This window comes from Coregonus clupeaformis, chromosome 18, assembly GCF_020615455.1.
Source record: "Coregonus clupeaformis isolate EN_2021a chromosome 18, ASM2061545v1, whole genome shotgun sequence".
Taxonomy (NCBI): Eukaryota; Metazoa; Chordata; class Actinopteri; order Salmoniformes; family Salmonidae; genus Coregonus; species Coregonus clupeaformis.
Window position 1 is genome coordinate 10094396 of NC_059209.1, and position 25032 is coordinate 10119427.

Below are 25032 nucleotides of genomic sequence, written 5' to 3' on the forward strand. Positions count from 1 at the left end.
TTGGAGTCATGGCTACATGAGTATCTATAATGACTCCTTTTGTCAAACAATTACAACTGAAAGACCACCGATTTATGATCGAGAACACTGTGCTCAAGCTAAGCATGTGAAGATCTATTCAAATCAAACTTATGCTGCGGAAATGATTCATTCATTTAATTGTAGCGCAATTTACGGTGAAACTTAGAAAAAGACAAAGAGGAAAGCCGGAAGTCCCATCTGGATACTGTGGGATGCAGGGGCACTGTACTGTATGTGGTCTCTGAGGCAAAAGAAAATGACAACCTAGCGGGGTAACATAATGCTAATGGAGAGGAAGGAAACCCGTGGCTTAAAGCTTGACATAAATGGCGGAAGTGCGCAATAGTAAAAGTAACAGGTCAGATTATTTTTTCAGACTTCTGCAAACAATATTACTGAAAAGCCGAAATAAATGAAACATATATTGACTCAATAGGAGATGGCATATCATTGTTTCTCTCAGTTCACCTAAATATTACAGTGCAGTATATACAATCAGAGGCTTCCTGAGTAATTCTGTTATTTAGACGTTACAATATAGGAAATCGGATCGTTGAGCAGTTTTTCATTTCGATTATCGCCTTTATTCAGACTTTCCTAGTAGACTTTCCAGCATGATAATGGTGAGTGTTCAAGCTGAAATGACATCTTGGCACAGTAATTGGCACCACTCCGAGGTTGTGCCCCTATCATGCCACTCTCCTTGGTACACAGGTGCCAGGCAACTGAAGCTGAAAATAACCGGTCTAGATGCAACTGGCAAACTGTCTGTCTATTCCAAGTGTAAAATACCAACACTGAAGGTAGTGAAAAAATATCAGAATTGGGTTGCCTGTCTAAACACAGCCAATGATGTTCCTGTGTAACTTCATTGGGTTAAACAATACAACACAAAATATGTACCCATAATATGTTTCATACACTTCTACCCTTGATGGTTCAGAAGCAGATTATTTATTTTCATAAACACAGATGCCATTCAAACCTGAGCCCTCCCTCCCTCCCTCCCTCCCTCCCTCCTTCCTTCCTTCCTTCCTTCCTTCCTTCCTTCCTTCCTTCCTTCCTTCCTTCCTTCCTGCCTTCCCTTCCCTTCCCTTCCCTTCCCTTCCCTTCCCTTCCCTTCCCTTCCCTTCCCTTCCCTTCCCTCCCTCCCTCCCTCCCTCCCTCCCTCCCTCCCTCCCTCCCTCCCTCCCTCCCTCCCTCCCTCCCTCCCTCCCTTCCTTCCTTCCTTCCTTCCTTCCTTCCTTCCTTCCTTCCTTCCTTCCTTCCTTCCTTCCTTCCTTCCTTCCTTCCCTTCCCTCCCCTTCCCTCCCCCTCACTCTGTCTGGATAGCTTTTATAATGAACCCATAAATTGGAGAGACACACAGAGATGGCCACAGGTCGGCGGGGCAGAGGAGGGAGCGAGGGGGAGGATGGGACTCATTCCCTCAGACAGGGCAGGGGATAGATAGATAGATATGGCTCCAGTTGGTAGAGGGTAGGATGCTCTATAAATATGGTTAGTAATACATTTGCACTACATAAAGGTACAGCCTTGGAACATTCCATCTCAACAGATGAAAGGTCCTGTGGAAGGGAGACGGTTCACAATGGTAGCAGATGGTGGTGCGGGGGGAGGTAGAGGGGGAGGGAGGGTCGCGGGAGGGAGAGGTGGGATATCACACGGATAGATGAGCCCAGACACAACGGTGCTCAAATGTACTGGGAAAAGCAGCAATGGCCACCAAGCAACATTGGTGCTCTTTTCTGGCAGAGGGTGAACTACTAAATATCCACTGTGCGGATACTCATTATTATACCATTCTAATCATTCCAATGTGTTGCCCTAATATACAGTGGGGGGAAAAAGTATTTAGTCAGCCACCAATTGTGCAAGTTCTCCCACTTAAAAAGATGAGAAAGGCCTGTAATTTTCATCATAGGTACACGTCAACTATGACAGACAAAATGAGAAAAAAAATCTAGAAAATCACATTGTAGGATTTTTTATGAATTTATTTGCAAATTATGGTGGAAAATAAGTATTTAGTCAATAACAAAAGTTTCTCAATACTTTGTTATATACCCTTTGTTGGCAATGACACAGGTCAAACGTTTTCTGTAAATCTTCACAAGGTTTTCACACACTGTTGCTGGTATTTTGGCCCATTCCTCCATGCAGATCTCCTCTAGAGCAGTGATGTTTTGGGGCTGTCGCTGGGCAACATGGACTTTCAACTCCCTCCAAAGATGTTCTATGGGGTTGAGATCTGGAGACTGGCTAAGCCACTCCAGGACCTTGAAATGCTTCTTACGAAGCCACTCCTTCGTTGCCCGGGCGGTGTGTTTGGGATCATTGTCATGCTGAAAGACCCAGCCACGTTTAATCTTCAATGCCCTTGCTGATGGAAGGAGGTTTTCACTCAAAATCTCACGATACATGGCCCCATTCATTCTTTCCTTTACACGAATCAGTCGTCCTGGTCCCTTTGCAGAAAAACAGCCCCAAAGCATGATGTTTCCACCCCCATGCTTCACAGTAGGTATGGTGTTCTTTGGATGCAACTCAGCATTCTTTGTCCTCCAAACACGACGAGTTGAGTTTTTACCAAAAAGTTATATTTTGGTTTCATCTGACCATATGATATTCTCCCAATCCTCTTCTGGATCATCCAAATGCACTCTAGCAAACTTCAGACGGGCCTGGACATGTACTGGCTTAAGCAGGGGGACAGGTCTTGCACTGCAGGATTTGAGTCCCTGGCGGTGTAGTGTGTTACTGATGGTAGGCTTTGTTACTTTGGTCCCAGCTCTCTGCAGGTCATTCACTAGGTTCCCCCGTGTGGTTCTGGGATTTTTGCTCACCATTCTTGTGATAATTTTGACCCCACGGGGTGAGATCTTGCGTGGAGCCCCAGTTCGAGGGAGATTATCAGTGGTCTTGTATGTCTTCCATTTCTTAATAATTGCTCCCACAGTTGATTTCTTCAAACCAAGCTGCTTACCGATTGCAGATTCAGTCTTCCCAGCCTGGTGCAGGTCTACAATTTTGTTTCTGGTGTCCTTTGACAGCTCTTTGGTCTTGGCCATAGTGGAGTTTGGAGTGTGACTGTATGAGGTTGTGGACAGGTGTCTTTTATACTGATAACAAGTTCAAACAGGTGCCATTAATACAGGTAACGAGTGGAGGACAGAGTAGCCTCTTAAAGAAGAAGTTACAGGTCTGTGAGAGCCAGAAATCTTGCTTGTTTGTAGGTGACCAAATACTTATTTTCCACCATCATTTGCAAATAAATTCATTAAAAATCCTACAATGTGATTTTTTTTTCTCAATTTGTCTGTCATTGTTGACGTGTACCTATGATGAAAATTACAGGCCTCTCTCATCTTTTTAAGTGGGAGAACTTGCACAATTGGTGGCTGACTAAATACTTTTTTTCCCCACTGTATATTGGTATTGTAATATTCATTAACAGATCCCACCAATGAGTGATCTTTGAAATAGAAAGTTGGAATTTCATATCATTTTAATTGCTAGCAAGGATTAATCTGGGGGCTCAGAATTTGGGGAGTTATACATCTGCAATATTTATAGTTTAATTGTTGAATTAATGTCAATGCAACTTCATTTAGTTCAAAACATCTGGTGATGAAGAATTCAGATTTCTCTGTACTTTATGTACAGTATTCATGTTCATTTGGCTAAGATGGAGGTTTGATGGTTATGCTAAGAGACAGTTGCTGTCAGACCCTATAACCTTAATGTGTTAGATTGGCACTCAGCTCTACCATTGTGTTTGCTGTGTTTTCACAGTACATTCGGCACCTGGAGCTAGGAATGAGAAGAGAAGTGCACCTGCACAGGGGAAAGAGGGATAAGAACATAAGGAGATGAGTACTGCTGAAAGTGGTGCTCAATTGCCATGCAGCGACGGTTTAAGCTGCATGATGGCAAAATGGTGCTTAATACCATCAAAGCAATCCAAGCAAGTACATAAATAGTCAAGCCAGAGTTTAAAAACATGCAAACAGTCACAGAACCAAAACAGACAATATCATCAGAGCTCACTTTCAAAGCAGCTAGAGCAGAAAGTGAACTGATAATACTGAGACAAGTTGCAAAAGTGACGTTGAAAAGAAAAGAGAAAAAAAATACTATGAGAAGCTTGAGTTTGAATGTGAGCCCTTGTTGCTGTTAACTCGGTTGCCATGATGGACGGGGCCAGCCAGAACCCAGGTAACAGCAACGAGGGTAGCAACACCATGCTGTATTCTCTGCCACCATTGTGTCTGTCTGGTCTGCCTACAGGTGTCTGCTTCCAGAGAGGAGAGTGACAGGAGAGAGACAGCTTGCTCACTGAGCTTCACCTAGACTGCATCCCCATTCTCCATTCTCCATCCTTCCACTCTTTTCTCACAATTCCCATCATGGATGGTGACAATGACAATGGTGGAAACTCCCTCCTGTCAATATTTTCACCAATGCTTTCAAATCTGTGATGGGAAGTGCTCACTTCAGGAGAAGGGTGGAGAATTGTGACGCATCCCTAGAGTACAACCCCAGAGACCCCACACACTGCCACGCACCAGAGAGAGAGATATACTCTCTGATGACCTCACCCTAACACACACACACAGTCCTCTAGCTGCACTCCTCATTGGTGTGTGTGTGTGTGTTTTGTGGATATCTACAAGGCCACCTCTAATCACCCTTATTGATTATCAATATCTACTTATGGCAGCCACTCATCTAATAAGATGACTCAGGTAATGTACCAAGGAGACATTACATTTGGTGTAATGGAACTTTTAATGGTTTTCCTGCTCTATTACGGTACATGACATTGATCATGCCAGTGTAATCACGGCTGTGTTTTCTCCCGGCTTCTTTATGTGTCTGAGTTTAAAGTGACCTTGAGCCAGCTGGGATGTTAACACGGCAAAAAAGGGCATTCAATGTCATGTCCCTGCACAAGATAAAGCTGGGGCCATCTTCTTGTGGAAATAAATACAGTGAAATCTTCATTTTTTTCCTGAAGCGTAATGGTCTGTATATTACATCTCCTCAGGGACATTAGAGTCTTTGTTTAATAAATCTCTCTCTCCAGGGCGTGGCAATTTGTTCTCTCCTGACACTGTTACAGTTCCGGGCTAGTCAGCTGGAAGCAGACACAGTTAATCTCATCCCTGCCACTGGAGAAATGGACTTTTCTATTCCAAGGCTTACCATTGGCATCCTGCTGGGTCTGAGAGGGCACCGCCATATAGGGGTCCCTGTTATCTGAGGGCATGGGGGTGTCCGCCTGCTCCACCATGCCGCCCCGACCCAGTGGTCCTCCTGCAGGGGGGTGGGGTGTGGTGGGGAATGGGAGGGTGGGATGGCCTGCAGGACACAACACAGGTTAACTCTCCTCACACTCTCTTTCACACAGATGTACATACGCACACACTCGAGGGGCAGATGGGCTGTGCGAAGCTACAAGACAGTGTGCCTGCCTCCCTGCCTAGTGAGGCGACCCTGGGCAACTCATTACTGGGCCCTCTATCTTCAGAGAGCTGTGGCCTTGCAGGGAGGCAGAGAGAGAGAGAGTCTCTGAGGAGAGGAGAACCTTTCCTTTTCTCACTCACATGTCACGCTGCCGCTGGCTCGAACTGAACCGCCTCTCACACAATCACCTCAGGGAGGCATACCTTTGATATGAAGAGCAAGAAAAAGCCCTATCCCTCCCTAACAATCCTCCCTTCTCTTCTCGTCCCAGGCTCTCCTCCACCCACTACGTTTCAATGTCAATCCATCAGCTATATTTAGTAGAGCTCTTTGAAAAAGCCCAACAACATGACCAAATTAATCATGAGGGGTTATTAAGATATTAATGTCCTCTAACCTAAATTACCCTTCTGATTACACTCCTTAAGGACACCCTGCACTGCTGGCCTATCACTGGCCACAGTTAAAACAGGACTAAAATTAGACCCTACCATACTCTGTTATTTTTCTATGTTGTATCAATATCAATATTCGTTCTACCTCCGCCTTCAGCTCCAGTCTGTATATTTTGGTGGCTCCTCTGACAAGAAAACCATATAAATCACATTATCAAATTATCACATTACCATCCCCACGTCTCTCCTGTTTAGAGCAATAATTTGAGGCTACTCCCAGGCGGTGAGCGGCCATACTGTAATCAACAGCTCGTATGTTAATCAGGCCATCTCACAGTAAACCATTTTAACACGCTTTCTCATGAGTGGTGGTTGCGGATAGAGAGGCTGGTGGGGAGGGGGAGAGGTGGTAGGGGGCTGGGATTGTTGCTGTTGGTCTTCCATGCACAACAGCCCCGCAGCCTCCGCGTGGCAATCATTAAAATGATTTATTTAACAATGCACCGTGGGCTGAGAGATTAGTGTGACAGGACTATTTTATAATTAATTTTCCACGGCCAGGGGAAGTGCAATTCAGGCAGATGACAAACATACAGAGGCGGAGGATCGGCTCCTCGGAACATAAAATCCTAAACTGCCGACTTGTGCAGATCCCTTTTCCTCTTCAATATAATATCAACAGTCTGTGTCGGAACCTGAAATGCTTGGGTTTGACTGCCTCAAAAACAAAGTCAGACCTTGGGTAGAATAAACACACTTCTGTTGGGCTGCATTGAAATAGCAAACGCTTTGTATTTGACCCGAAATCTGACAGGAAGAAATTGGGGAACACAGTAGGGGGAGAAACACAGGGGGGAGAAAATAAGGAGTGGGGGGGTATATCTGGAATGACTTCCAAAAATTGCTATTCTTGTCATTCCATATGGGAGTGTGAATCTTGTACAGCTCAAGTGTGATGTGTGAGGTGCTATGGAAGACTGTGACATCGCTGCAGGCTAATCAAGACTGTTTATAATTTTTCTTCATAAGCCTGGGGGGATGGTTTCAATCAACCAGCACCAAGAATCAAGCATAAACACACTCGATAGGTGTAAGTGTGGAATTGAATTGTGCAGTCTGTCTGCGTGAGTATTCATGCTGTAGCCTAAACTAGTGGTATTGTGCAGCACGGCTGTGGGTTTGTATGAAAAATGTTGCAGCTTCTTGTGTTTGTCAACAACCTCATCATTTCCATGTGCCTTGATGAGTCTAGTGAACCACAATGAACCTCAGAGGCCTTTTCCTTTAACAACAAGATCCATTAGGGAATGAAAGGTCAGGACAAATCAATGCTATTGCATTGCAGTCTAGGGATCTTTCACAGCAGAGCAGGCCAGGGCAGGAGGAGGGTGGAGGGGAGAGAAGGTCTGGACTCTGAACACTAGGGAGTGGATTAGGGAGGGTGCTAGAAGCTACAGTACTACACTTTAAAACAGACTGGGGGAAAACAAAAATAAACTGACCATGGCGAGCCCTTTCATGACCATGAGGACTGGACTGAACATCTACAGAAAGAAAAGGAATGAATTCAATTAAAGCTCAGTTCGTTTAGTCTCTTGTGAAATAGTGGCCGGGGTTTCCTTTCGGTGAGAGCAAAGAATTGATTGAAGAGAAGAGCTGAAAATAAATAAGGGTGAGGGTAGGTAACATCTTGTTAATTTTGTGTGGTTACTTACCATTGAGGGCCACAAACGTATCTAAAAAGTCAAAGGAAAGATGTGTTAATGTTTTCAAAGAGCAAAAGCTAAAGTTGCAAGATTAATGATACATTGATCATTCAAAACCCATCTCCTTAAAGTAATTGAAGATCGTAACTGAAGATAGGCATTCTTATCTACTGTGATCTATAGTGCTTCTCTGGTTAAAGGATTGTGAAGTCTTTGTTTTCTTGTTTTCTTCTAATTAATTGGTATTAACCAGAAACTAACACAGAGCTATGTGCTCTACTCTAGTCTATACAGAGAGTTCTTCTTCAGTGATGTATGGGGCTGTGTGTGTGTGTCTGTGTGTGTATGTCCGTGCACGCGCATGCATGCGTGAGTGTGTGTGTGTGGTTGTGTGTCTGTGTCTTTGTGTGTGTATGATGTGTGTATTTTCTGCTGTTTATGGTGGGGTGAGAGACCCGTCCCTGTCCTGTAGGACAGAGGCACATTGAGCCCAGATCAACAGAGGGAAGAGACCTGCTTACTTTGGCAGTCTCCCAGTCCATCTGTGTTGCCATGCTCCACGTCCTGCTCGAAGGCCGATCTGCATAATGAACAGAGGCATCATGGTGAAATACTGAGCACAGGCCTGGACAGATGAGCACAGGATGAGCACAGGCACAATCAGCCAGGAGGACAACACTGCTTTCTACCATCACTATCGATATACAGTCTATGGTCCAATCATCTAATCACACGCATCGGCCAATGAGGAGGAAGGATGGTGGACACTAGGGCAGCGGGCAACTCTCGTGACAGAGAGGCCATTTTCTCCCAGCCGTGCTCAGCTTAGACCCCACTTTCCTGAAGGACCACCAACCACGTAGTGAAACAGAGCGGCCAACTGTCAGAGAGATTACAGTCACGGATGACAGCCCACATTCCCTAAACCACTGCTCACAATCAGAAAGTGGATCATGCTCTACACAGGCTAGTCTACGAGGCTTCAAACCAGAAGAAGGATCTTGATCAAATAATTTTGTCTGAAATGCAGAAACAAAATCCATCTCTTGGTATCTCCTAATCTGCTAATCTGATTTGCGTATCATAGACACATAATCACAAGCCAAACGCACAGTTGCATGAACAAAACCTTAAAATCTTTCCACACACACGCTACGTAGTTATTTTTCTGATCTCGATTTATCTAGCCTTGGCTTTCTCAGGGAATACGCAAGAGGGAGGTGCAAGTGGGAACCTGTTATTATACTATAGTACAGGTGTTAGCATGGGGAGGAGTAGTCAACAGCAGAACCACATCATATGCAAGCTGGTCAGGGGGAATATGCAGGTGACGAGGGACCAATCTGTTTTCAGACATTAAAAGAGGCATCTCTACATGGAAGAGCTGGCAAATCATCCCCCAAGTCCAGATGGATGTGGAGAGGGAGAAAGAGAAAGTGTGAGAGAGAGAGAGAGAGAGAGAGAGAGAGAGAGAGAGAGAGAGAGAGAGAGAGAGAGAGAGAGAGAGAGAGAGAGAGAGAGAGAGAGAGAGAGAGAGAGAGAGAGAGAGAGAGAGAGAGAGAGAGAGAGAGAGAGAGAGAGAGAGAAGAGAGAGAGAGAGAGAGAGAGAGAGAGAGAGAGAGAGAGAGAGAGAGAGAGAGAGAGAGAGAAAGAGAGAAAGAGAGAGGGGGAGAGAGAAAGGGGAGAGAGAAAGTGTGTGAGAGAGAGAGAGAAAGAGAGAGAGAGAGAGAAAAGGAGAGAGAAAGTGTGTGAGAGAGAGAGAGAAAGAGAGAGAGAGAGAGAGAGAGAGAGAGAGAGAGAGAGAGAGAGAGAGAGAGAGAGAGAGAGAGAGAGAGAGAGAGAGAGAAAGAGAGAGAGAGAAAGTGTGAGAGAGAGAGAGAGAGAGAGAGAGAGAGAGAGAGAGAGAGAGAGAGAGAGAGAGAGAGAGAGAGAGAGAGAGAGAGAGAGAGAGAGAAAGTGTGTGTGTGAGAGAGAGAGAGAGAGAGAGAAACTGAGCCTCTCCAGGGCCTGTTCTTTTATTAAACACTGGGACGTGTCCGTCCAAAAGCTTTCAATAGCACGCCACAAAACCAACAGATCATAGCTCTCGAATCCCCACTCACTCACTTAGAAATATTGTACAGTAAAAAGTGAGGTCATCTAACCTCCTAATGCCTCTGTCTACTCAATTTCCAAAGTGGAAACTCAATCAGAACAGTCGAGAGGCCCGGGCTTTAGAAATAATAATAGGATATCGTAATGTAGCATGCGAGACCAATCATTTGGCTGGGATTAAATTAATTGAACATCAAAAGCTGTTCCTTTATTATGACTTCATCTGTAAAATTGGTTTCCCCCCACAGAAACCTCATATGCTGTTTGTTCAAAACGCATCTAGTTCTGTGTCATAAATATAGCTACAAATGATGGTGACCATCAACCCCCTCCTCGCAAATCCCAGCCCCAGTCTCAGCCCCAGCCCCAGTCCCAGCCCCAGCCCCAGCCCCAGCCCCAGCCCCAGCCCCAGCCCCAGCCCCAGCCCCAGCGCCAGAGTAAATATCCCTTTCCTTCCATCAGCCTTTCCAATGGCCCGTTCAGCTGGAAGAAAATACAGAGCACCACCAAAATGTAACTAATCATTGAAACAGCAACTGTATAGATAGAGTGAAGTCATTGAGGTCACCAGTCATCACATGGCACAGATTGTATTATGACTACTGTACATGAAATCGATAGTATGACAGTGGAATGAGCAGGAACGTACTTTGGGTCGAGCACCACCTGTCTGCATGCTCCTTCGGACACCCAGCCGCAGTAGGGATCCCTGGAGGCAATACATGATCTGGAGGAAACACACCACACACACACAACTCTCATCACAACCTGCATCTTCAAAGCCTTTCTTTTACTTTCCTGAAGACTGATTAGTTATGACATTACAAATGCATTACAAAAGCCCTGAATCTAAGAGAATGGATGGATGGAGGGGTTTCATTTCTAAACCTACTTCTTGCATTTGCCGTGCCTCTCACAGCGAGAGAGCGGCACCTTGATCACACAGGAGGTGAAGGCCACAAACAGAGAGTGGCCCTGGCTGTCGATCTGCATGCTGACGATACGTTTGTCGTCCACGCCATCGATGCTGCACCTGGATGGGGAGTTAGAGTTAGAGGCAGAGAGAGAGACAGACAGACAGACAGATGGACGGCATGAGTTGTCAACACTAACAGAGCACTTAAAACAACTCCAGTCTTTGTTGAAAGCTGCTCAAAGCCCCACCCAAGCGTTTTTGTCTGCGGGGTATAAGAGAGAGTCCACGCTAATCCCACCGTTCAGAGCATCCATCTACCCCAGAGGAGGGATTTACCTCCAGCCCTGCATTAGAGCCCTCAATTAGGGCGTATAGTCAATGTAATGTCATGTACACTGTAATGTGCGGTGGGCAAACCCAGATCCTGATCCAACCCAGCAAGTCACTTATGCTATCCGCTCAGGCCAGATGGTTGCGGGCCAGAGACTCCTCTGCCCATGCTACGAAGAGAGGGGGGAGAGGGAAAGAGGGGGCTCGTACTTTATCCCACACCCACCCTTGTCACGTGACGCTACGATGTTGGATAACAAACGCCCGTCACCTTGAAAGACATTCCTCTCATCCCCGCTCATTGACTCTAGTCCATCATCAGGCCTGTCATGTAAATATTTGCATTGGCAAGGCCCAGGCAGATTTTTCCCTACTTCCATTCCACATTTTCCAAAAGCTCCTTCATAATGTATTAAGGAGAGATCTCAGGCTGGCTTTAAAGACTAACACTGTCCATCTCTTTTTTCTTTCATCATTCTGCATTTGTAAGAGTAAAGCTTTGCGGTCTGAGCCCCCGTTACTGAAGTTCCAGGGCCGGCTCTTTAATTTAATAGCTGTGGTCAGTGCAGTGTAACCTGATGAAACACTTTAAATGATAGAGTAGCCATCTGGTGGCTGGGGTAGCACTGCTGGGTTAGGTAGCATGGCTAGCTAATGGAATACACACTTCTCCGGGTTATACACGTTGAGCTCCTCCAGAAAGAGACTGTCATTCAGGAAACCGCTGTTCATCTTGGCCAGGAATTTCAGAATGATCCCCTTCTCCGAGCCCAGGAAAACGACGGTGTGATTCCGAAAGGGTCCCGCAGCATTGTCCACGGAGATCCGGGTCAGCCGGTATCTGGAAGGGATATGGAATAGCAGGAATAACACATTTATGGATTTCCTGATTTAATTTTTGGGGCTAAACTCCACTGAGTGTTATCTAGTAGGATATCCAATTAGATTTGGACCATGGAGCTCCTAGTGTTATCAAAAGGATGTATAATTTGCAGATCCGTATGCAAACATATTTTTATAGCTATTCATTCAGTGAGATGGAAATTATGAAAGACAAATACATTATTCAGTCATTCAAGGACCCCACATCCTCTCCATTTGGCTGTTTAAAGACATCTCTTCTTTACACAGGGTCACGAGATATAAAACATGTGCAATGCCTATGCTGGAATGAGAGCACAAGATGATTTCACATTACCGGAGTAAATGCGCACATCACAATCAAATTAATGAGAAGAGGCCTTCTTCTCTCCCACTCAGACTGTTTGGTTTGAAATGACATTGAATGTCTGTGTTCACTATGCCCATGGTTTTGTACTATCAACAATAACAGCAATCTCAAGTATTATATGTTTCTGTCCTATTAAGAGTAACAACAACCTCAAGGACTATGTCCATGATTTTGTCCCATAATAGGAAATCTTAAGAGGGACAATCTACAAATTGTGCCTGGCTAGCTGCCAGAACATACTGTACATCGGGGAACGGAATAGGTTTTCATAGTTGATAGGATTTGATAGTCCACTCCCATTTGTAACAAAAGCTTGAATTCAGAGATGTCCCTTTGGGGAATAGATGAGATAAAGTCCTATTCCAGAGTCAGTTTGCGGTTGACTTCCTGTGTCAGAGTCATACTACACACAGAGGCTGTGACATAGATACTAAAACCGCCTCTCCACCATATGCCCTCATAAAAGTGACTGCTTTAGACTTATATAATGCTTTTAACTGCCAACATTGCTTGTAACGTAACGCTTTGCTATGTGCCATGCCATTTAAATCACAAATGTTACCACGATTTATTTATATAAAGATACCACCGGTTATTACAAATATGAATGCATAATGCATGCATAACGTTGATGAAATCTACCCATAACCCAGACCTAGCTAGCAAGCTAGCTAGCGTACTATCCTAGCTAGTGAGGCTATACTCACCGCACCATGGTCTTGAGAAACCAGGGCCTGTTAGCGATAGAGGGAACAGCTTCATCCATGAGAGGGTGCTGCTTGATGAAGTTCAGGGTGTCGTCAGGGAACTCGTTGGACACCTTGTACTTCTCTACGGACGGCGAGCCAGCACAGCACCCGGGCCTGAAGTGGATGAAAGCAGCAGGGAATCAAACAGGGGAGAGTCAGAGAGCGGCCATTTGATCTCTTTATAAGGACAGAGGAGCAGAGGAGAGGGGCCCTGTAAAAGTGAAGCTGCCTTTGATAGGAGATCCGTTCAAAGACATCTCACCTCTCAACAGCCATAAAAAGGTTTTACTGTACTACGGTACACCCAGGCCACAGAATTTTACCAATTTTCCATGGTAGACACTGCAGAATGTAATAAGATCTACAGTACATAAAGAGAGCACCAGAGGCAGATCAGTCAGGAAGACGATGACACATGGCATGTCTGCTGCTGCTGCTGCAGAAGACACTGTAAAAGAAACCTGGGAAACATTGCGACAACTCCCTTCTGTTTGTCTGCTGATAACGTCGACAGAAATGAAATTGAATAAACGAGATGTAGATTTCAGATCTCATTAACACCTGACCTTGTTTTACACAAACACATCATTTTATGCTAATCACCAGGGGAGGTATGCTGTTGCTCTCCACATCATCAGCAGCCATATGGGGATAAACACCACTTACGATCCCCATCCACAGATCTCGGTTTTTAAAAGCTTGTTTCACCAGAGAAAAGGAGGTGCTCTTTGCCGGGTAATTAGGAACGCAGAGATGGAGATTTATCAGGCTGGTGCATTTGTAGAAGTAGGCAGCCATCTGGAATATGATCTCATGCTTTGTTTGCTGATATCGAGCTTCTTTCATGCTGCGGGTGTGCCTGCGTTTGTGTGTGGGAGAGGGGGGCATACCTTGGTTTTGGAACTTTATCCTCAGGAACAGGTGTCCAGGTGGAATCAGGGGACTTCTGCTCTTTGAAACGTCCCATGAACGCATTGGCCACCTCAGCCATGTCATAGGCGCAGACGGCCGACCCAGGAATGCTGTATAAACATCCCACCCCCCAAAAAGAAAATTCCTCAGTCCGAATGATAGGATTCCACTGTGTGCAAACTGTGCATAGCATAGCTCTGAATCGCTTGTCTATTTCCTAGTCGTTTCTTAGGGGCATTTCAGCTGCCTTGGCATTAAGAGACAGCATGTACAAGGACAGGAATGTAACAGTTACAGAGTTGATATTCTGTTAACCTCGTGGCCAAGGCTGTAAATCTCAGTAATCAGCCAGCGTTGGCTATGTACAGAGCGAGAGGCAAGCCATGCTGCCAAGGCACTTGGTTAAATGAATGGCTAATAAATCCTGAATGCTACCTCCAGTCAAAATCTGTTCCCTCTCATTTCGCTCACTAACTGCAATTCATGCCCAGATCAAATTCGCTTATAGAAATTCCAAGCCGCTTCATTGACTTTTAATGCCAATTAACCATGCTCAATTGCATTGTCACAAGCAATTGTCTTATTGCCTAAAAACCACCATAAAATGGGAATTACAATACGTGGCAGCTCTACTGCTCCTTTGTAATTTAAATTTAAATTATTCTCCATTCTCAATATGAATAATGCAGGAATAACATTACGCACCTGACCAAAGGGCACAAAACTATTGTGGCAGTGAATTACGTGCTGGGGTGGCCTGGGAAATTGATTTCCTTTTGTGTGGCTGCCGGCCCTCGTACCTGTTGTAAGGTGTGGAGAAGGTTGCCATGACAACGTCGCGTCCGTTGATGTGAATGACGTCGGTGACGGCCTGCAGAATGTTGAAGTAGAAGTGGGAGTCTCCTGGGATAGAGCAGTTGAGACGGGTCTTCAGGAAGGACGTCCACTGTTTCTCCAGAACTCTCTGGGAGCCGCCCCGGTCGTTCTTACACACCCTGGCCACACGGGGGAACACCACCTGGACAACGCACACACACAGTGGATATTTCAGACACACCCAGTTTAAAGTTTGAAGTTGTATTAGTCTTATGTACGGGATACACATGGTATACACCGTCCAACGAAATGATTACTTGCAGGTTCCTTCTCGACAATGCGACAACAATAATAAATAATAAAAGATAAGAATACGAACATAAAGTAAATGGCTCAGTAGAACAGAATAAACATTTTGGCATAAGCATAATACAGGAAGGGACAATAGTCCAATATTTACATGTGTTTTGGGGAAGGGGGGATTGGGGGCAAGTGTTTAAATTGTGCAGTGAGTGCATGTGTGCTAAAGAACGGAGAATCAGAGCAGGTGGCCAGTCCAGTTCAAGTGTTCAGAAGTCTGATGGCTTGTAGATAGAAACTGTCTCTGAGCCTGTTGGTATCAGACCTCATGCTCTGATACCGTCTGCCCGACTGTAAGGGAGTGAACAGCTCTTGGCTGGGGTGTGTGGGGTCCTTGATGATGCTGCAGGCCTTCCTCAGGCACCGTTTGGATAGGTGGGAGCCCGGTTCCAGTGATGTACTGGGCTATCTTTACCACCCGCTGGAGGGCCTTGTGGTCGTGGATGGGGCAATTCCCATACCAGGCCATGATGCATCCGGTCAGGACGCTCTCGATGGTGCAGCGGTAGTATTTAGAGAGGACCCGGGGTGGCATCCACATTTCTTCAGCCGCCTTAGGAAGTAGAGACGCTGTTGCGCCCTCTTGACCAGAGTGGTGGTGTTGTTGGTCCATGACAAGTCCTCGGGGATGTGGACGCCGAGGACCTTAAAACTGCTGACTCACCCTGCTGCGGTCCCGTTGATGTGGATCGGGGCATGTTGCCTCCTCTGGCAACAGCCCACATTATTAATGACTGTGGAACTTCTTACGTTTCAGATTGTCAAAAGAAACTTCAGTTATTCAATCAGGAAGTACCATTCCTCTACCCCAAATTACCCACCAAACCACTTTGTGCACATGCTTCGTTATATTGATATCCCTTTCAAAATAACCAGAGAATTTTACTTGGTATTCATGTGCAGTACAACATGTCAGTCGGAATTGGGTGAAAATCCTTCCCCACCGCCCCCATTTCATCAAAAATACATAATGTTTATATAATTATATAATTTCCTTGTAGGTACCCAATTAAACCTTCTCCATGCAAACTGAAATGAAAGAATTAATCGAAACATCTTTCATATCCCTCTGGTCAAAAACCTTGAATGAAGAATAAAGTAATTTTCCTTTCCTCTCTTTTCCTGTCTGTCTCATTTCGGAGAACAGTAGCACGAACGTGCAAGTCAGAGAATATATTTTGACTTCAAAATGACTTTCCAGGCGGCATTAACATGTTTTCTCAACTATTTTTAGGCCTACATCCTGCAAATGTTTTTCTATATCGAAAAAGGTTGACCATTTTGGTCTTGCTGAACGCCCTTTCAGATACTTGATACACCCTCTTCCTATTTACTTCCCAAAGCACTTCCTGGCTCTCCTGTTCAGGAGGAAGTAGCCCTGATTCGAGTAGAAGAAAAGGGACAGACAACCCCAATCAGCTTACCTTTCCCATTGTGTTGTACTCCATGGCAATTTCTCGATAGAAGAAGTAGATGAAGTCACCGTAGTTAACTGCCTGTACAAAATACGGCTCTGGAAAAAAAAGAAGGCATGTCATCACAAAACAGATCAGACACCCCATTTTACACCCAATACCTAAAGTATCAATCACAGTGTGCAGTGAGGCACAGCCCAGGCACAGCACCGGGAGTAGCTCAATCCATCATCTCTATTAGGGGGCTATTTACATGTGGGGGGGAATGAGGGATCTCCCCATTCAGCTTTGACAACCTGGTCATGTTCTTTTCGTTCCCTGGGGCAGCCAATTTCCTGAGTACATAACTGCTATGGGAAAGGTTGTGAGAGTGACAGCATCAAAGAAAGTGTGTTGCAATAGCAAATCATCCCTCAAATCACCCCCCTTTCACTCTAACTCTGATTTGTTTTCCAACCAGTCATTCATTGTCCATGTTATCACGTCTTTCAACCCTCAGGTCTATATATCCGATGGCTCTCCTCACCTTTGAGACACTTGGAGTCGTGTTTGACAGTGCGCAAAGTTGGGCTATCTCCAAGGCTACGATAAATGACTGCATCAATCGCTAGGAAATCTGTTACTGTTGCGGAGTAGAGCTTTCCATCTGGAGGGAGAAGAGAGAGGGAGAGGGATAAGAAGTCAACCGCCGTACCAGTCATGGGCCAAACACACAAACAAACACTCAGAGATTCTGATGTTGGTCACTGGATACACAAACATGTAGATGAAACCAAGACCAGAGAAATGGATACACACAGAAACCTCAGGCTCATTGACAGAGAACAAACAGACTGTACACACAGACACACACACACATGCTCCTCAATGCGAACAGTATCCGCAACGAGGATGAACTCAGCTCCTCAGCTTCAATTGGATGGCTGCATTGGAAACTTTAACTACATAATTGAACAACATGGTCTCAGAGCATTTCATATTATTCTGTACGTAAATCCGATACACTCCATTTAGAATTATATGTTACGTTTGGTATGGTTACATAATACAGATGGTTACTTAAGGCAAAAATGAAAGGAGGGTGGTTGGTCGGGGTGGATGGGGGGGGAGTGTATAACGTGAACGTCTAAGGTTAAGGTCAGGGTTAGGTGAAGGGTTGAAAAGTTGCTAATTAGCTAAAATGCTAAAGTTATCCATGATGAGATTCGAACTCGCAACCTTAGCATTTTAGCTAATTAGCAATTGTTCAACTACTTACAACTTTTTAGCTACTTTGCAACTACTTAGCATGTTAGTTAACCCTTCCCCTAATCCTAACCCTTTTGGCTAACCCTTCCCCTAACCCTAACCCTTTTAGCTAATCCTTCCCCTAACCCTAACCCTAACTTAATCCTTTAGCTTAACTCCTAAACTTAACCCTAACTTTAACCCTAACCCCTAACACCTAGCCTAGCTAACGTTAGCGAGCTAGCTAACGTTAGCCACCTAGACAGAATTCGTAACATATCATACGTTTTGCAAATTCGTAACATATTGTACGTATTGCAAAATTCGTAACATACACTACATTACCAAAACTATGTGGACATCTGCTCGTCGAACATCTCATTCCAAAATCATGGGCATTAATATGGAGTTGGTCCCCCCATAACAGCCTCCACTCTTCTGGGAAGGCTTTCCACTGTTGGAACACTGCTGCGGGCACTTGCTTCCATTCAGCCACAAGGGCATTAGTGAGGTCGGGCACTGATGTTGGGCGATTAGGCCTGGCTCACAGTCGGCATTCCAATTCATCCCAAAGGTGTTCAATGGGGGTTAGGTCAGGGCTCTGTGCAGGCCAGTCAAGTTCTTCCACACCAATCTCGACAAACCATTTCTGTATGGACCTCGCTTTGCCATGGCATTGTCATACTGAAACAGGAAAGGGCCTAGCCCGAATCAAGAAAAACAGCCCAAGACCATTATTCCTCCTCCACCAAACTTTACAGTTGGCACTATGCATTGAGGAAGGCTGGCATATGCCAAACCCATATTCGTTCATCGGACTAACAGATGGTGAAGCGTGATTCATCACTCCAGAGAACGCGTTTCCACTGCTCCAGAGTCCAATGGCGGTGAGCTTTACACCACTCCAGACGACGCTTGGCATTGCGCATGGTGATCTTAGGCTTGTGTGTGGCTGCTCGGCCATGGAAACCCATTTCATGAAGCTCCCGACGAACAGTTCTTGTGCTGACGTTTCTTTCAGAGGCAGTTTGGAACTCGGTAATGACAACTTTTACGCGCTATGCGCTTCAACACATTCTGTGAGTTTGTGTGGCTTATCACTTCGCGGCTGAGCCGTTGTTGCTCCTAGACGTTTCCACTTCACAATAACAGCACTTACAGTTAACCAGGGCAGCTCTAGCAGGGCAGAAATTTGACAAACTGACCTGTTGGAAAGGTGGCAGCCTATGATGGTGCCACGTTGAAAGTCACTGAGCTCTTCAGTAAGGCCATTCTACAGCCAATGTTTGTCTATGGAGATTGCATGGCTGTGTGTTCGATTTTATACACCTGTCAGCAACGAGTGTGGCTGAAATAGCCGAATCCACTAATTTGAAGGGGTTTCCACATACTTTTGTATATATAATGTATAATATGAATTGTAATTCGTAACATATCAAAATGAGTGATGGACATCCACAAATTAATACATACCATACGAAACGTAACATATCATACAAAATGGAGGGTCTTGGATTTACATACAGAATAATACGAAATGTCCTGAGACCAGGTTGAATTGAAAGGATAGTAAAGAACCCTATTGATTACTCAGAGATTCCCATTCCAATTCTGCTGCTACAAATGAACTGGTCATCTAAAGGCGTTTACTCTGCCTTGGCTATTCGCAGGAAAACAAAAATCTCATAAATCGGTTCACAGCAAATATCACTGGGAATGAATCACTGTAAAAGCTCCCCAGTTGGAGGAGTTGTAACCCACCAACGGAAAGATGACTCATTTGGGGTTTCGTCTTTTTGATTTATTTTTAATCCCCACATTCGGGAGAAGATTCAAATTTTTGGGGTGTAAAACCACTTCTTGTGTTTCCAAGCTGCCCACAATCTACATCTGCCAAGCAACAGAGTCTTCCCAGAAACACGGAACAAATGTGGCCCAGAGTTCAACAATTTGTTCAACAGCATGTAACAGACTGCCACTTATTCCTGACATACAGTTAGTGTATTGGTATCAAAATAGGCCACAAAGTATTAAATGCACGACAGTATACCTAATGCAACCTTGCGTTCAAATAGAGAAAGATTCTCCTATCTAGCTAATGAACATTTACATAATAAATGTAAGTAATTACTGTGAGCCATATTGATACATTGTAAATAAATACAAATTCTTGACATAGCATTTACAAGTGGTTTAATTTCTCTTAGTATTGGATAAGATATGAAGAACTTTAATGTCCCTGAGGGGAAAGTTGTCTTAGACACACAGTACTGCTGTATACAAAATATACACAGTACATTACACACTCAACATAATATATATATATTGCACTCATATTGATGTGGTAATGCAAGCTTTTTAAGGCTATGTCTTTAGGTTAAAGTGTACCCTATATTTTCCCAGGCCACATCCACAGTAACGAATTAGTTATGGTCTCTCACCCGCAAACAGGGCGACATTAGAGTGTTTGGCATCGTATGGGCACCGTGCCATCCCACTGATCTCCTCCCTTAGATGTTCCATGGTGTCCATCTACAGTGGGGGAAGGGAAGAAGGTCAGAGGAAAATCCACCCAAAAGCTCCCAGTCATCCCATCCCATACCAACCCAACCCATCCAAACCCCAACCCAACCCTATCCTCATTGGAAAATGATGTTATTATGTTAAATATGGCACCATATTTAACACAACATTGCAGCAGCAGTGGCAGTGGCTGAGTATCATATCCGGGTGAAAGGTCAGTTACCTCCTCTATGGGTGCCCGTGTCATCCCCAGTAGGCATGAGTCTTTCATACGGGGCATAGGCTGAGGTCAAGATCACTGTATGCTAACAAAGTTAACAAAGTTAGCATACTCTTGACAAAGACTGCAGCTTGCCAAGAAAGGCAAAGTGCTTACACTGCCCTTTTTGGTCTGTAAACAGGTCATTTTGTTTTCTATTCCTGTCTCGGTGGAAACAGCTATCATCTGCCCACTAAAAAGGTCACACACACTCTCACTGAGTGCAGAAAACCCTGCCAGAGAAATAGATTAAGCTGTTTTGGCAGTGAAAATTACTTGTGACCTTATCTTACGACAACCAACACCAGCAGTGGATTTTTCTCTCGGCTATCAAGATATTTATTGTAGAAACAGGAAATTGTAAATACATGTATTTTCTATTACTGATATGGCGTGGCTAGCCTGAGGGCACTCATTTCAACTGTATCACTGTGGGTGATGATGCACTATGCCTGAGTCTCTTGGACTGTCTGTTACTTGGACTGGGTTCTGCTGCAGCATCGGTGGAGGGCGGGAGGCCCCCCTTCTGCCTGTTTAATTTCACAGTGGCAATGACCTCTGTCTACTGTGGGCTTGGCTCTCTGTCAGTGATCTATTCCTGCCATTTGAATAGGAGGAAGAGACTCCAAGGCAATTGGGAGATATATGAGGTCAATCCACTATCAAACAGCAAGGAGAAAAGGGATACACAATTATGTTGTTGCTCCTGAAGACATTCTTTTATTTTTCCATAAACAATTAGAAACATGGGACGCTATACCTAACCTTGAGGATGTAAATTAATTCATTAACTCAATAATTAAGGCCCGATATGCAAATTAATAATTCAAATAGAAAATAAGCATGGCCTTCAGGTGGTTGCTTCCACAGTGGAAAGGGGCCTTGTAAGTTGTTGCATGTCTCTGTTGTTATCCTATAGGGTTTATTGCTACTATGGGAAATCATAGTGTGCACAATTTCAGTGCACTGACTCTCCCATTGAGACAGTCAGACCCTGTCGGGCTGGGGCTGAGGCTGACGCTGGGGCTTTACCCCACGGCTGATCCATATCACCTGGGCCCTCTCAGCACCGTTCCCCTGCTCCGCCCGGCAACATGTGATGTAATGGACACCCGTCATATATCAGGCAGCTAGGGAGGGAGGCTTTATTACACAAAGCGAGCTGGGCCTCGGCTCTGGGGAGCGGCCCACGGATGCCAAGGTGTCTGTCTGAGCTCAGAGAGGCGGGGGGGCAAGTGGTGTAGCTGCCGTCGACAGCAACATTTGTATAGCCCTCCCCCCTCCCCGTGGCTCTGATTAATGTGGGATGAGGTTGGCCCCGAAACAGAAGCTCTTTTCAGGCCTGTCAGGCCGGCGAGATGGTGAGGCAAACTGTGGCCAAGCTGGATGCATGCGCACATATACTCTCTCCCCCTCGACCAAAACCAGGCTGAGCACCGAGGAGTGGATGCACCCAGCGGGCACCTCAAAAGCCTGGAATGGGTCGGCAGGGAAAGCCTGCCAACAGCCTACAGCCAACAGGCACAGCCTGTTCATTTCACCTCTTCACCATAACGTTTACACATTTTACAGCGCCACTCGTTACGTGTTACGGTATGTCAGTGAGGATGTCAGCTTTCCGCAGACAATATACCAGTAATAACAATTAAAAGGGTCTGAAATGGGAGCAGAGGAACTGTAAAACTAACCATGCCTACAAAATGTGGTCATAAATTCTGCATTCTCTAAAGAATGCTTGAGTGAGAACACAAGCCCTTTCTGTGCTTCGTTGAACCAAAAACCCAATGAAGCAAAGAGTCTTGTTCAGCGGTAAACATACCTCGCGATAAACAACAAATCCCTGATGTCTCCCAACAACACCTTCAAATCAAGTCCACTGTGGCATCAATTCATTTCCCAACATGCCAACAACAACTGCCTTCTAGAGTTATCTTTCCTAAGGATGACATATAAAGGGAAAAGGGGAAAGGGGGTCAGTTGTACAACTAGTCAGTTGTACAACTGAATGCATTCAACTGAAATGTGTCTTCCGCATTTAACCCAACCCCTCTGAATCAGAGAGGTACGGGGTGCTGCCTTAATCAGATGGTGCTCCTCTCTAAAGAAGACAGGCTTAATAATTCTGCCAAAGCCATGGAAATCTTGAAACTATTCCAAAAATGCCTTGACAACCGAGGCGGCCGCCTGCCTTGATTAGAGCATCATATTTCAAAAGAACTGCTGTGCCTATATGTCAGCCTAGGTTTACCTGCTTTTAAATCAAACGTGCCAAACTACACCTAGAAAAAGAGACACATCCGACCATGGGCTTTTGAAAGTAATCCATCAATGTCCATCTCTCCACACCTCTTCTCCTTTACGTCGTACCCATATCGGTGAAATACAGCACTGTCTATGTAGCACATTCTTAGCAGGTGAAGTCAGAGCATGTGTAGTAGTGAGCAATGCGAGCTGTACCTTGTAAGTTCGACAGGAGGGGTTGAAAGCATTTGTTCCGCACACAAACAAGGTGTCATCGTTTTGCTGCAGGAGGACCTTGATGAAATTGTGACATTCATCCTTGGGGAGGAAAGGGATTTTTTTTTAAATTGTGACTGATCCATTCTTGTGCTGAATAGAAACTAGAGCGAAATGACATTCACAGCTAAGTTCAAAGGAATTAATGATGGCGACTGACTAGTTTATGTTCCTGGAATGCTACTAACTGTACAGTATATTATTTGATGAGAATGACAAATGCACTGAAAACAAAAACATGCACAATAACATGAATTATACAATAAAGGACATTTAATTACAGTTAAATATTCATTTCACGATAGAGTATTCATATAGAAGCATGTGAGACAGCAAGGCATTCTGAGATGACATAAGTAGGTTTAAATGAATATGCACATGCATTTTCCTGGTAAGGTTCCATGGTCAAGAAAACCTCCTGGCCCTAGTTATTATTATGTATTCTGTGACATTCAGTACATTGAGGAGAGGGAGAATACGTTTATCTGTAGTCTGTACCTTGTGCTTCCCCTTCATTCGGCAGGTGTCCACATCTGCCTGTCTGGACTTCCATGTCAGTTTCTGTGGAGAGAAAAATCGATGGGGAATCAATGGAGATCTCTGCTTAGTTACCCTGGTCATCATTCCTCAAGAGAGCCAGAGCCCGGCCTGGAGTCACCTCGCTCCATTTGCTGCATTCTGCTTGTGCCCTGTGGGTCCTCTCAGGGCTGCTCTGAAGCCGGCGAGCTGCCATTCCACAGCAGACTCTACTACAGCTACAGTTCAGTGTTAGTGTTTGGAGCCTGCCCACTGATTAAAGACTACTGCTAAACAGGCTCTCAGTGATCAATCTCTGTCTCAGTCTCTTTGATCTGGCTTGCTCTCATTATTTGCCACAAAACGGTGGATCACACAAGACACTGAGGATAAGGTGGGTTGGAGGTTGGGGGTTGTTACATATGTACATAAATCTCCGGTTTCTCTCTTGGCCCCATCCAGCAATGACGCATGTGGTTTGGTGCCTGATAGGATAACGTGCTTAGCGAGGTCACGGCGTTGCAGTGTCTCACGCCAGACAAGCCGCTGGAGCGGGACTGGACAGGACAGCCCGCCAGGTAATTAGGCGAGCGGCACAGTACGGCCGCCCGGAGAACGGCGCAGAACAACACGTCTTCAAAAAAAAAAGTCTCACCTTGCTGAAAAAGATCTCCTCGGAGTTGGCGGTGTCTGTATCCAGCGTGTATATGTGATCCCTGAAAGAGAGGAAATAGACAGGCACTCAACACCAACAATTCAACTATTTCTCCCCCAGCGAATCTGAAACTGTTCATATTTGTCTAAACTTTGTTCAAACAGGAAGGAAATAACAATATACAAAGGGGCTATTTGCTCTGTCAGACAGAAACAGTCAACAAAAGTTTAGAGTGCTGCTGCCACCCAGACAAAAGCCTCTTTGTTTATGGGAAAGACCAAGTCACTCTATGCTGTTCAGGTCAATTAAGCATAATGTTCAGCCACAGGAAATCTATACTAACACTCATTAAAGCGCAGACAAGACCTATGTGTTTCACTGGTAATACAGGCTTTCCTACCCGCATATGGAACACATAAACTCAGGGGTTAACTACCTTTCTGCCAGACTGTGTTGACTGACCGTGGAGAAAGGCTCTGAGAGTGATTGACACGCTTGTTTGAGGAGGGAAAGGTGACCGTGCTCAACGCTGTAACCACTTTTAAGATTCATTTGTTTGAGATGACTGTGTGAATGTGGTTTTAATCAAAGTCTGTAACAGACTGTCAGACTTGGGCTTTAATTATGACTCCCAAACTGCACAGAGGCTTGCTCTCTCATTAATGGAATTTAATAAAGTCTGGAGGAACAGCAATTCTGAAATGAATCCACTTATATGGGTTTCCTGGGGCTCTGGCATCTCCTAGAGGATAAAACCTGACTAAGTTATGTTATCAGCGCTGAGTCCTAAATTGAATAATTAATCTTGAGAGGGTAGCATTTGGAGAAGCTCCACCCTCTCTCTCTCTCTGGGCTGAGACAGTTGCAATGAAAATACGCTACATTACCAAAAGTATGTGGACACCTGCTCGTCAAACATCT

At 44.9% G+C, this 25032-nt stretch overlaps 1 protein-coding gene across 4 annotated transcripts in view; it reads right to left on the reverse strand.

Annotated features, from left to right (window-relative positions):
* Positions 1 to 25032, reverse strand: part of LOC121587497 (semaphorin-6A-like) — a 93103-nt gene that overhangs the window by 17835 nt on the left and 50236 nt on the right. For 2 of the 4 annotated variants that reach the window (XM_041904481.1, XM_041904480.1), the window contains 16 exons: positions 24112 to 24172; positions 23439 to 23501; positions 22881 to 22982; positions 20083 to 20173; positions 16941 to 17060; positions 16424 to 16512; positions 14624 to 14841; positions 13802 to 13933; positions 12870 to 13025; positions 11599 to 11772; positions 10578 to 10718; positions 10335 to 10412; positions 8113 to 8171; positions 7601 to 7621; positions 7388 to 7429; positions 5230 to 5385 (listed from right to left, as the gene is read on the reverse strand). In XM_041904481.1, the coding sequence (XP_041760415.1) occupies positions 5230 to 5385; positions 7388 to 7429; positions 7601 to 7621; positions 8113 to 8171; positions 10335 to 10412; positions 10578 to 10718; positions 11599 to 11772; positions 12870 to 13025; positions 13802 to 13933; positions 14624 to 14841; positions 16424 to 16512; positions 16941 to 17060; positions 20083 to 20173; positions 22881 to 22982; positions 23439 to 23501; positions 24112 to 24172 (1703 nt within the window). The remainder of the gene's footprint in view (positions 1 to 5229; positions 5386 to 7387; positions 7430 to 7600; positions 7622 to 8112; positions 8172 to 10334; positions 10413 to 10577; positions 10719 to 11598; positions 11773 to 12869; positions 13026 to 13801; positions 13934 to 14623; positions 14842 to 16423; positions 16513 to 16940; positions 17061 to 20082; positions 20174 to 22880; positions 22983 to 23438; positions 23502 to 24111; positions 24173 to 25032) is intronic. The other 2 variants (XM_041904482.1, XM_041904483.1) reach the window with 2 other exon arrangements.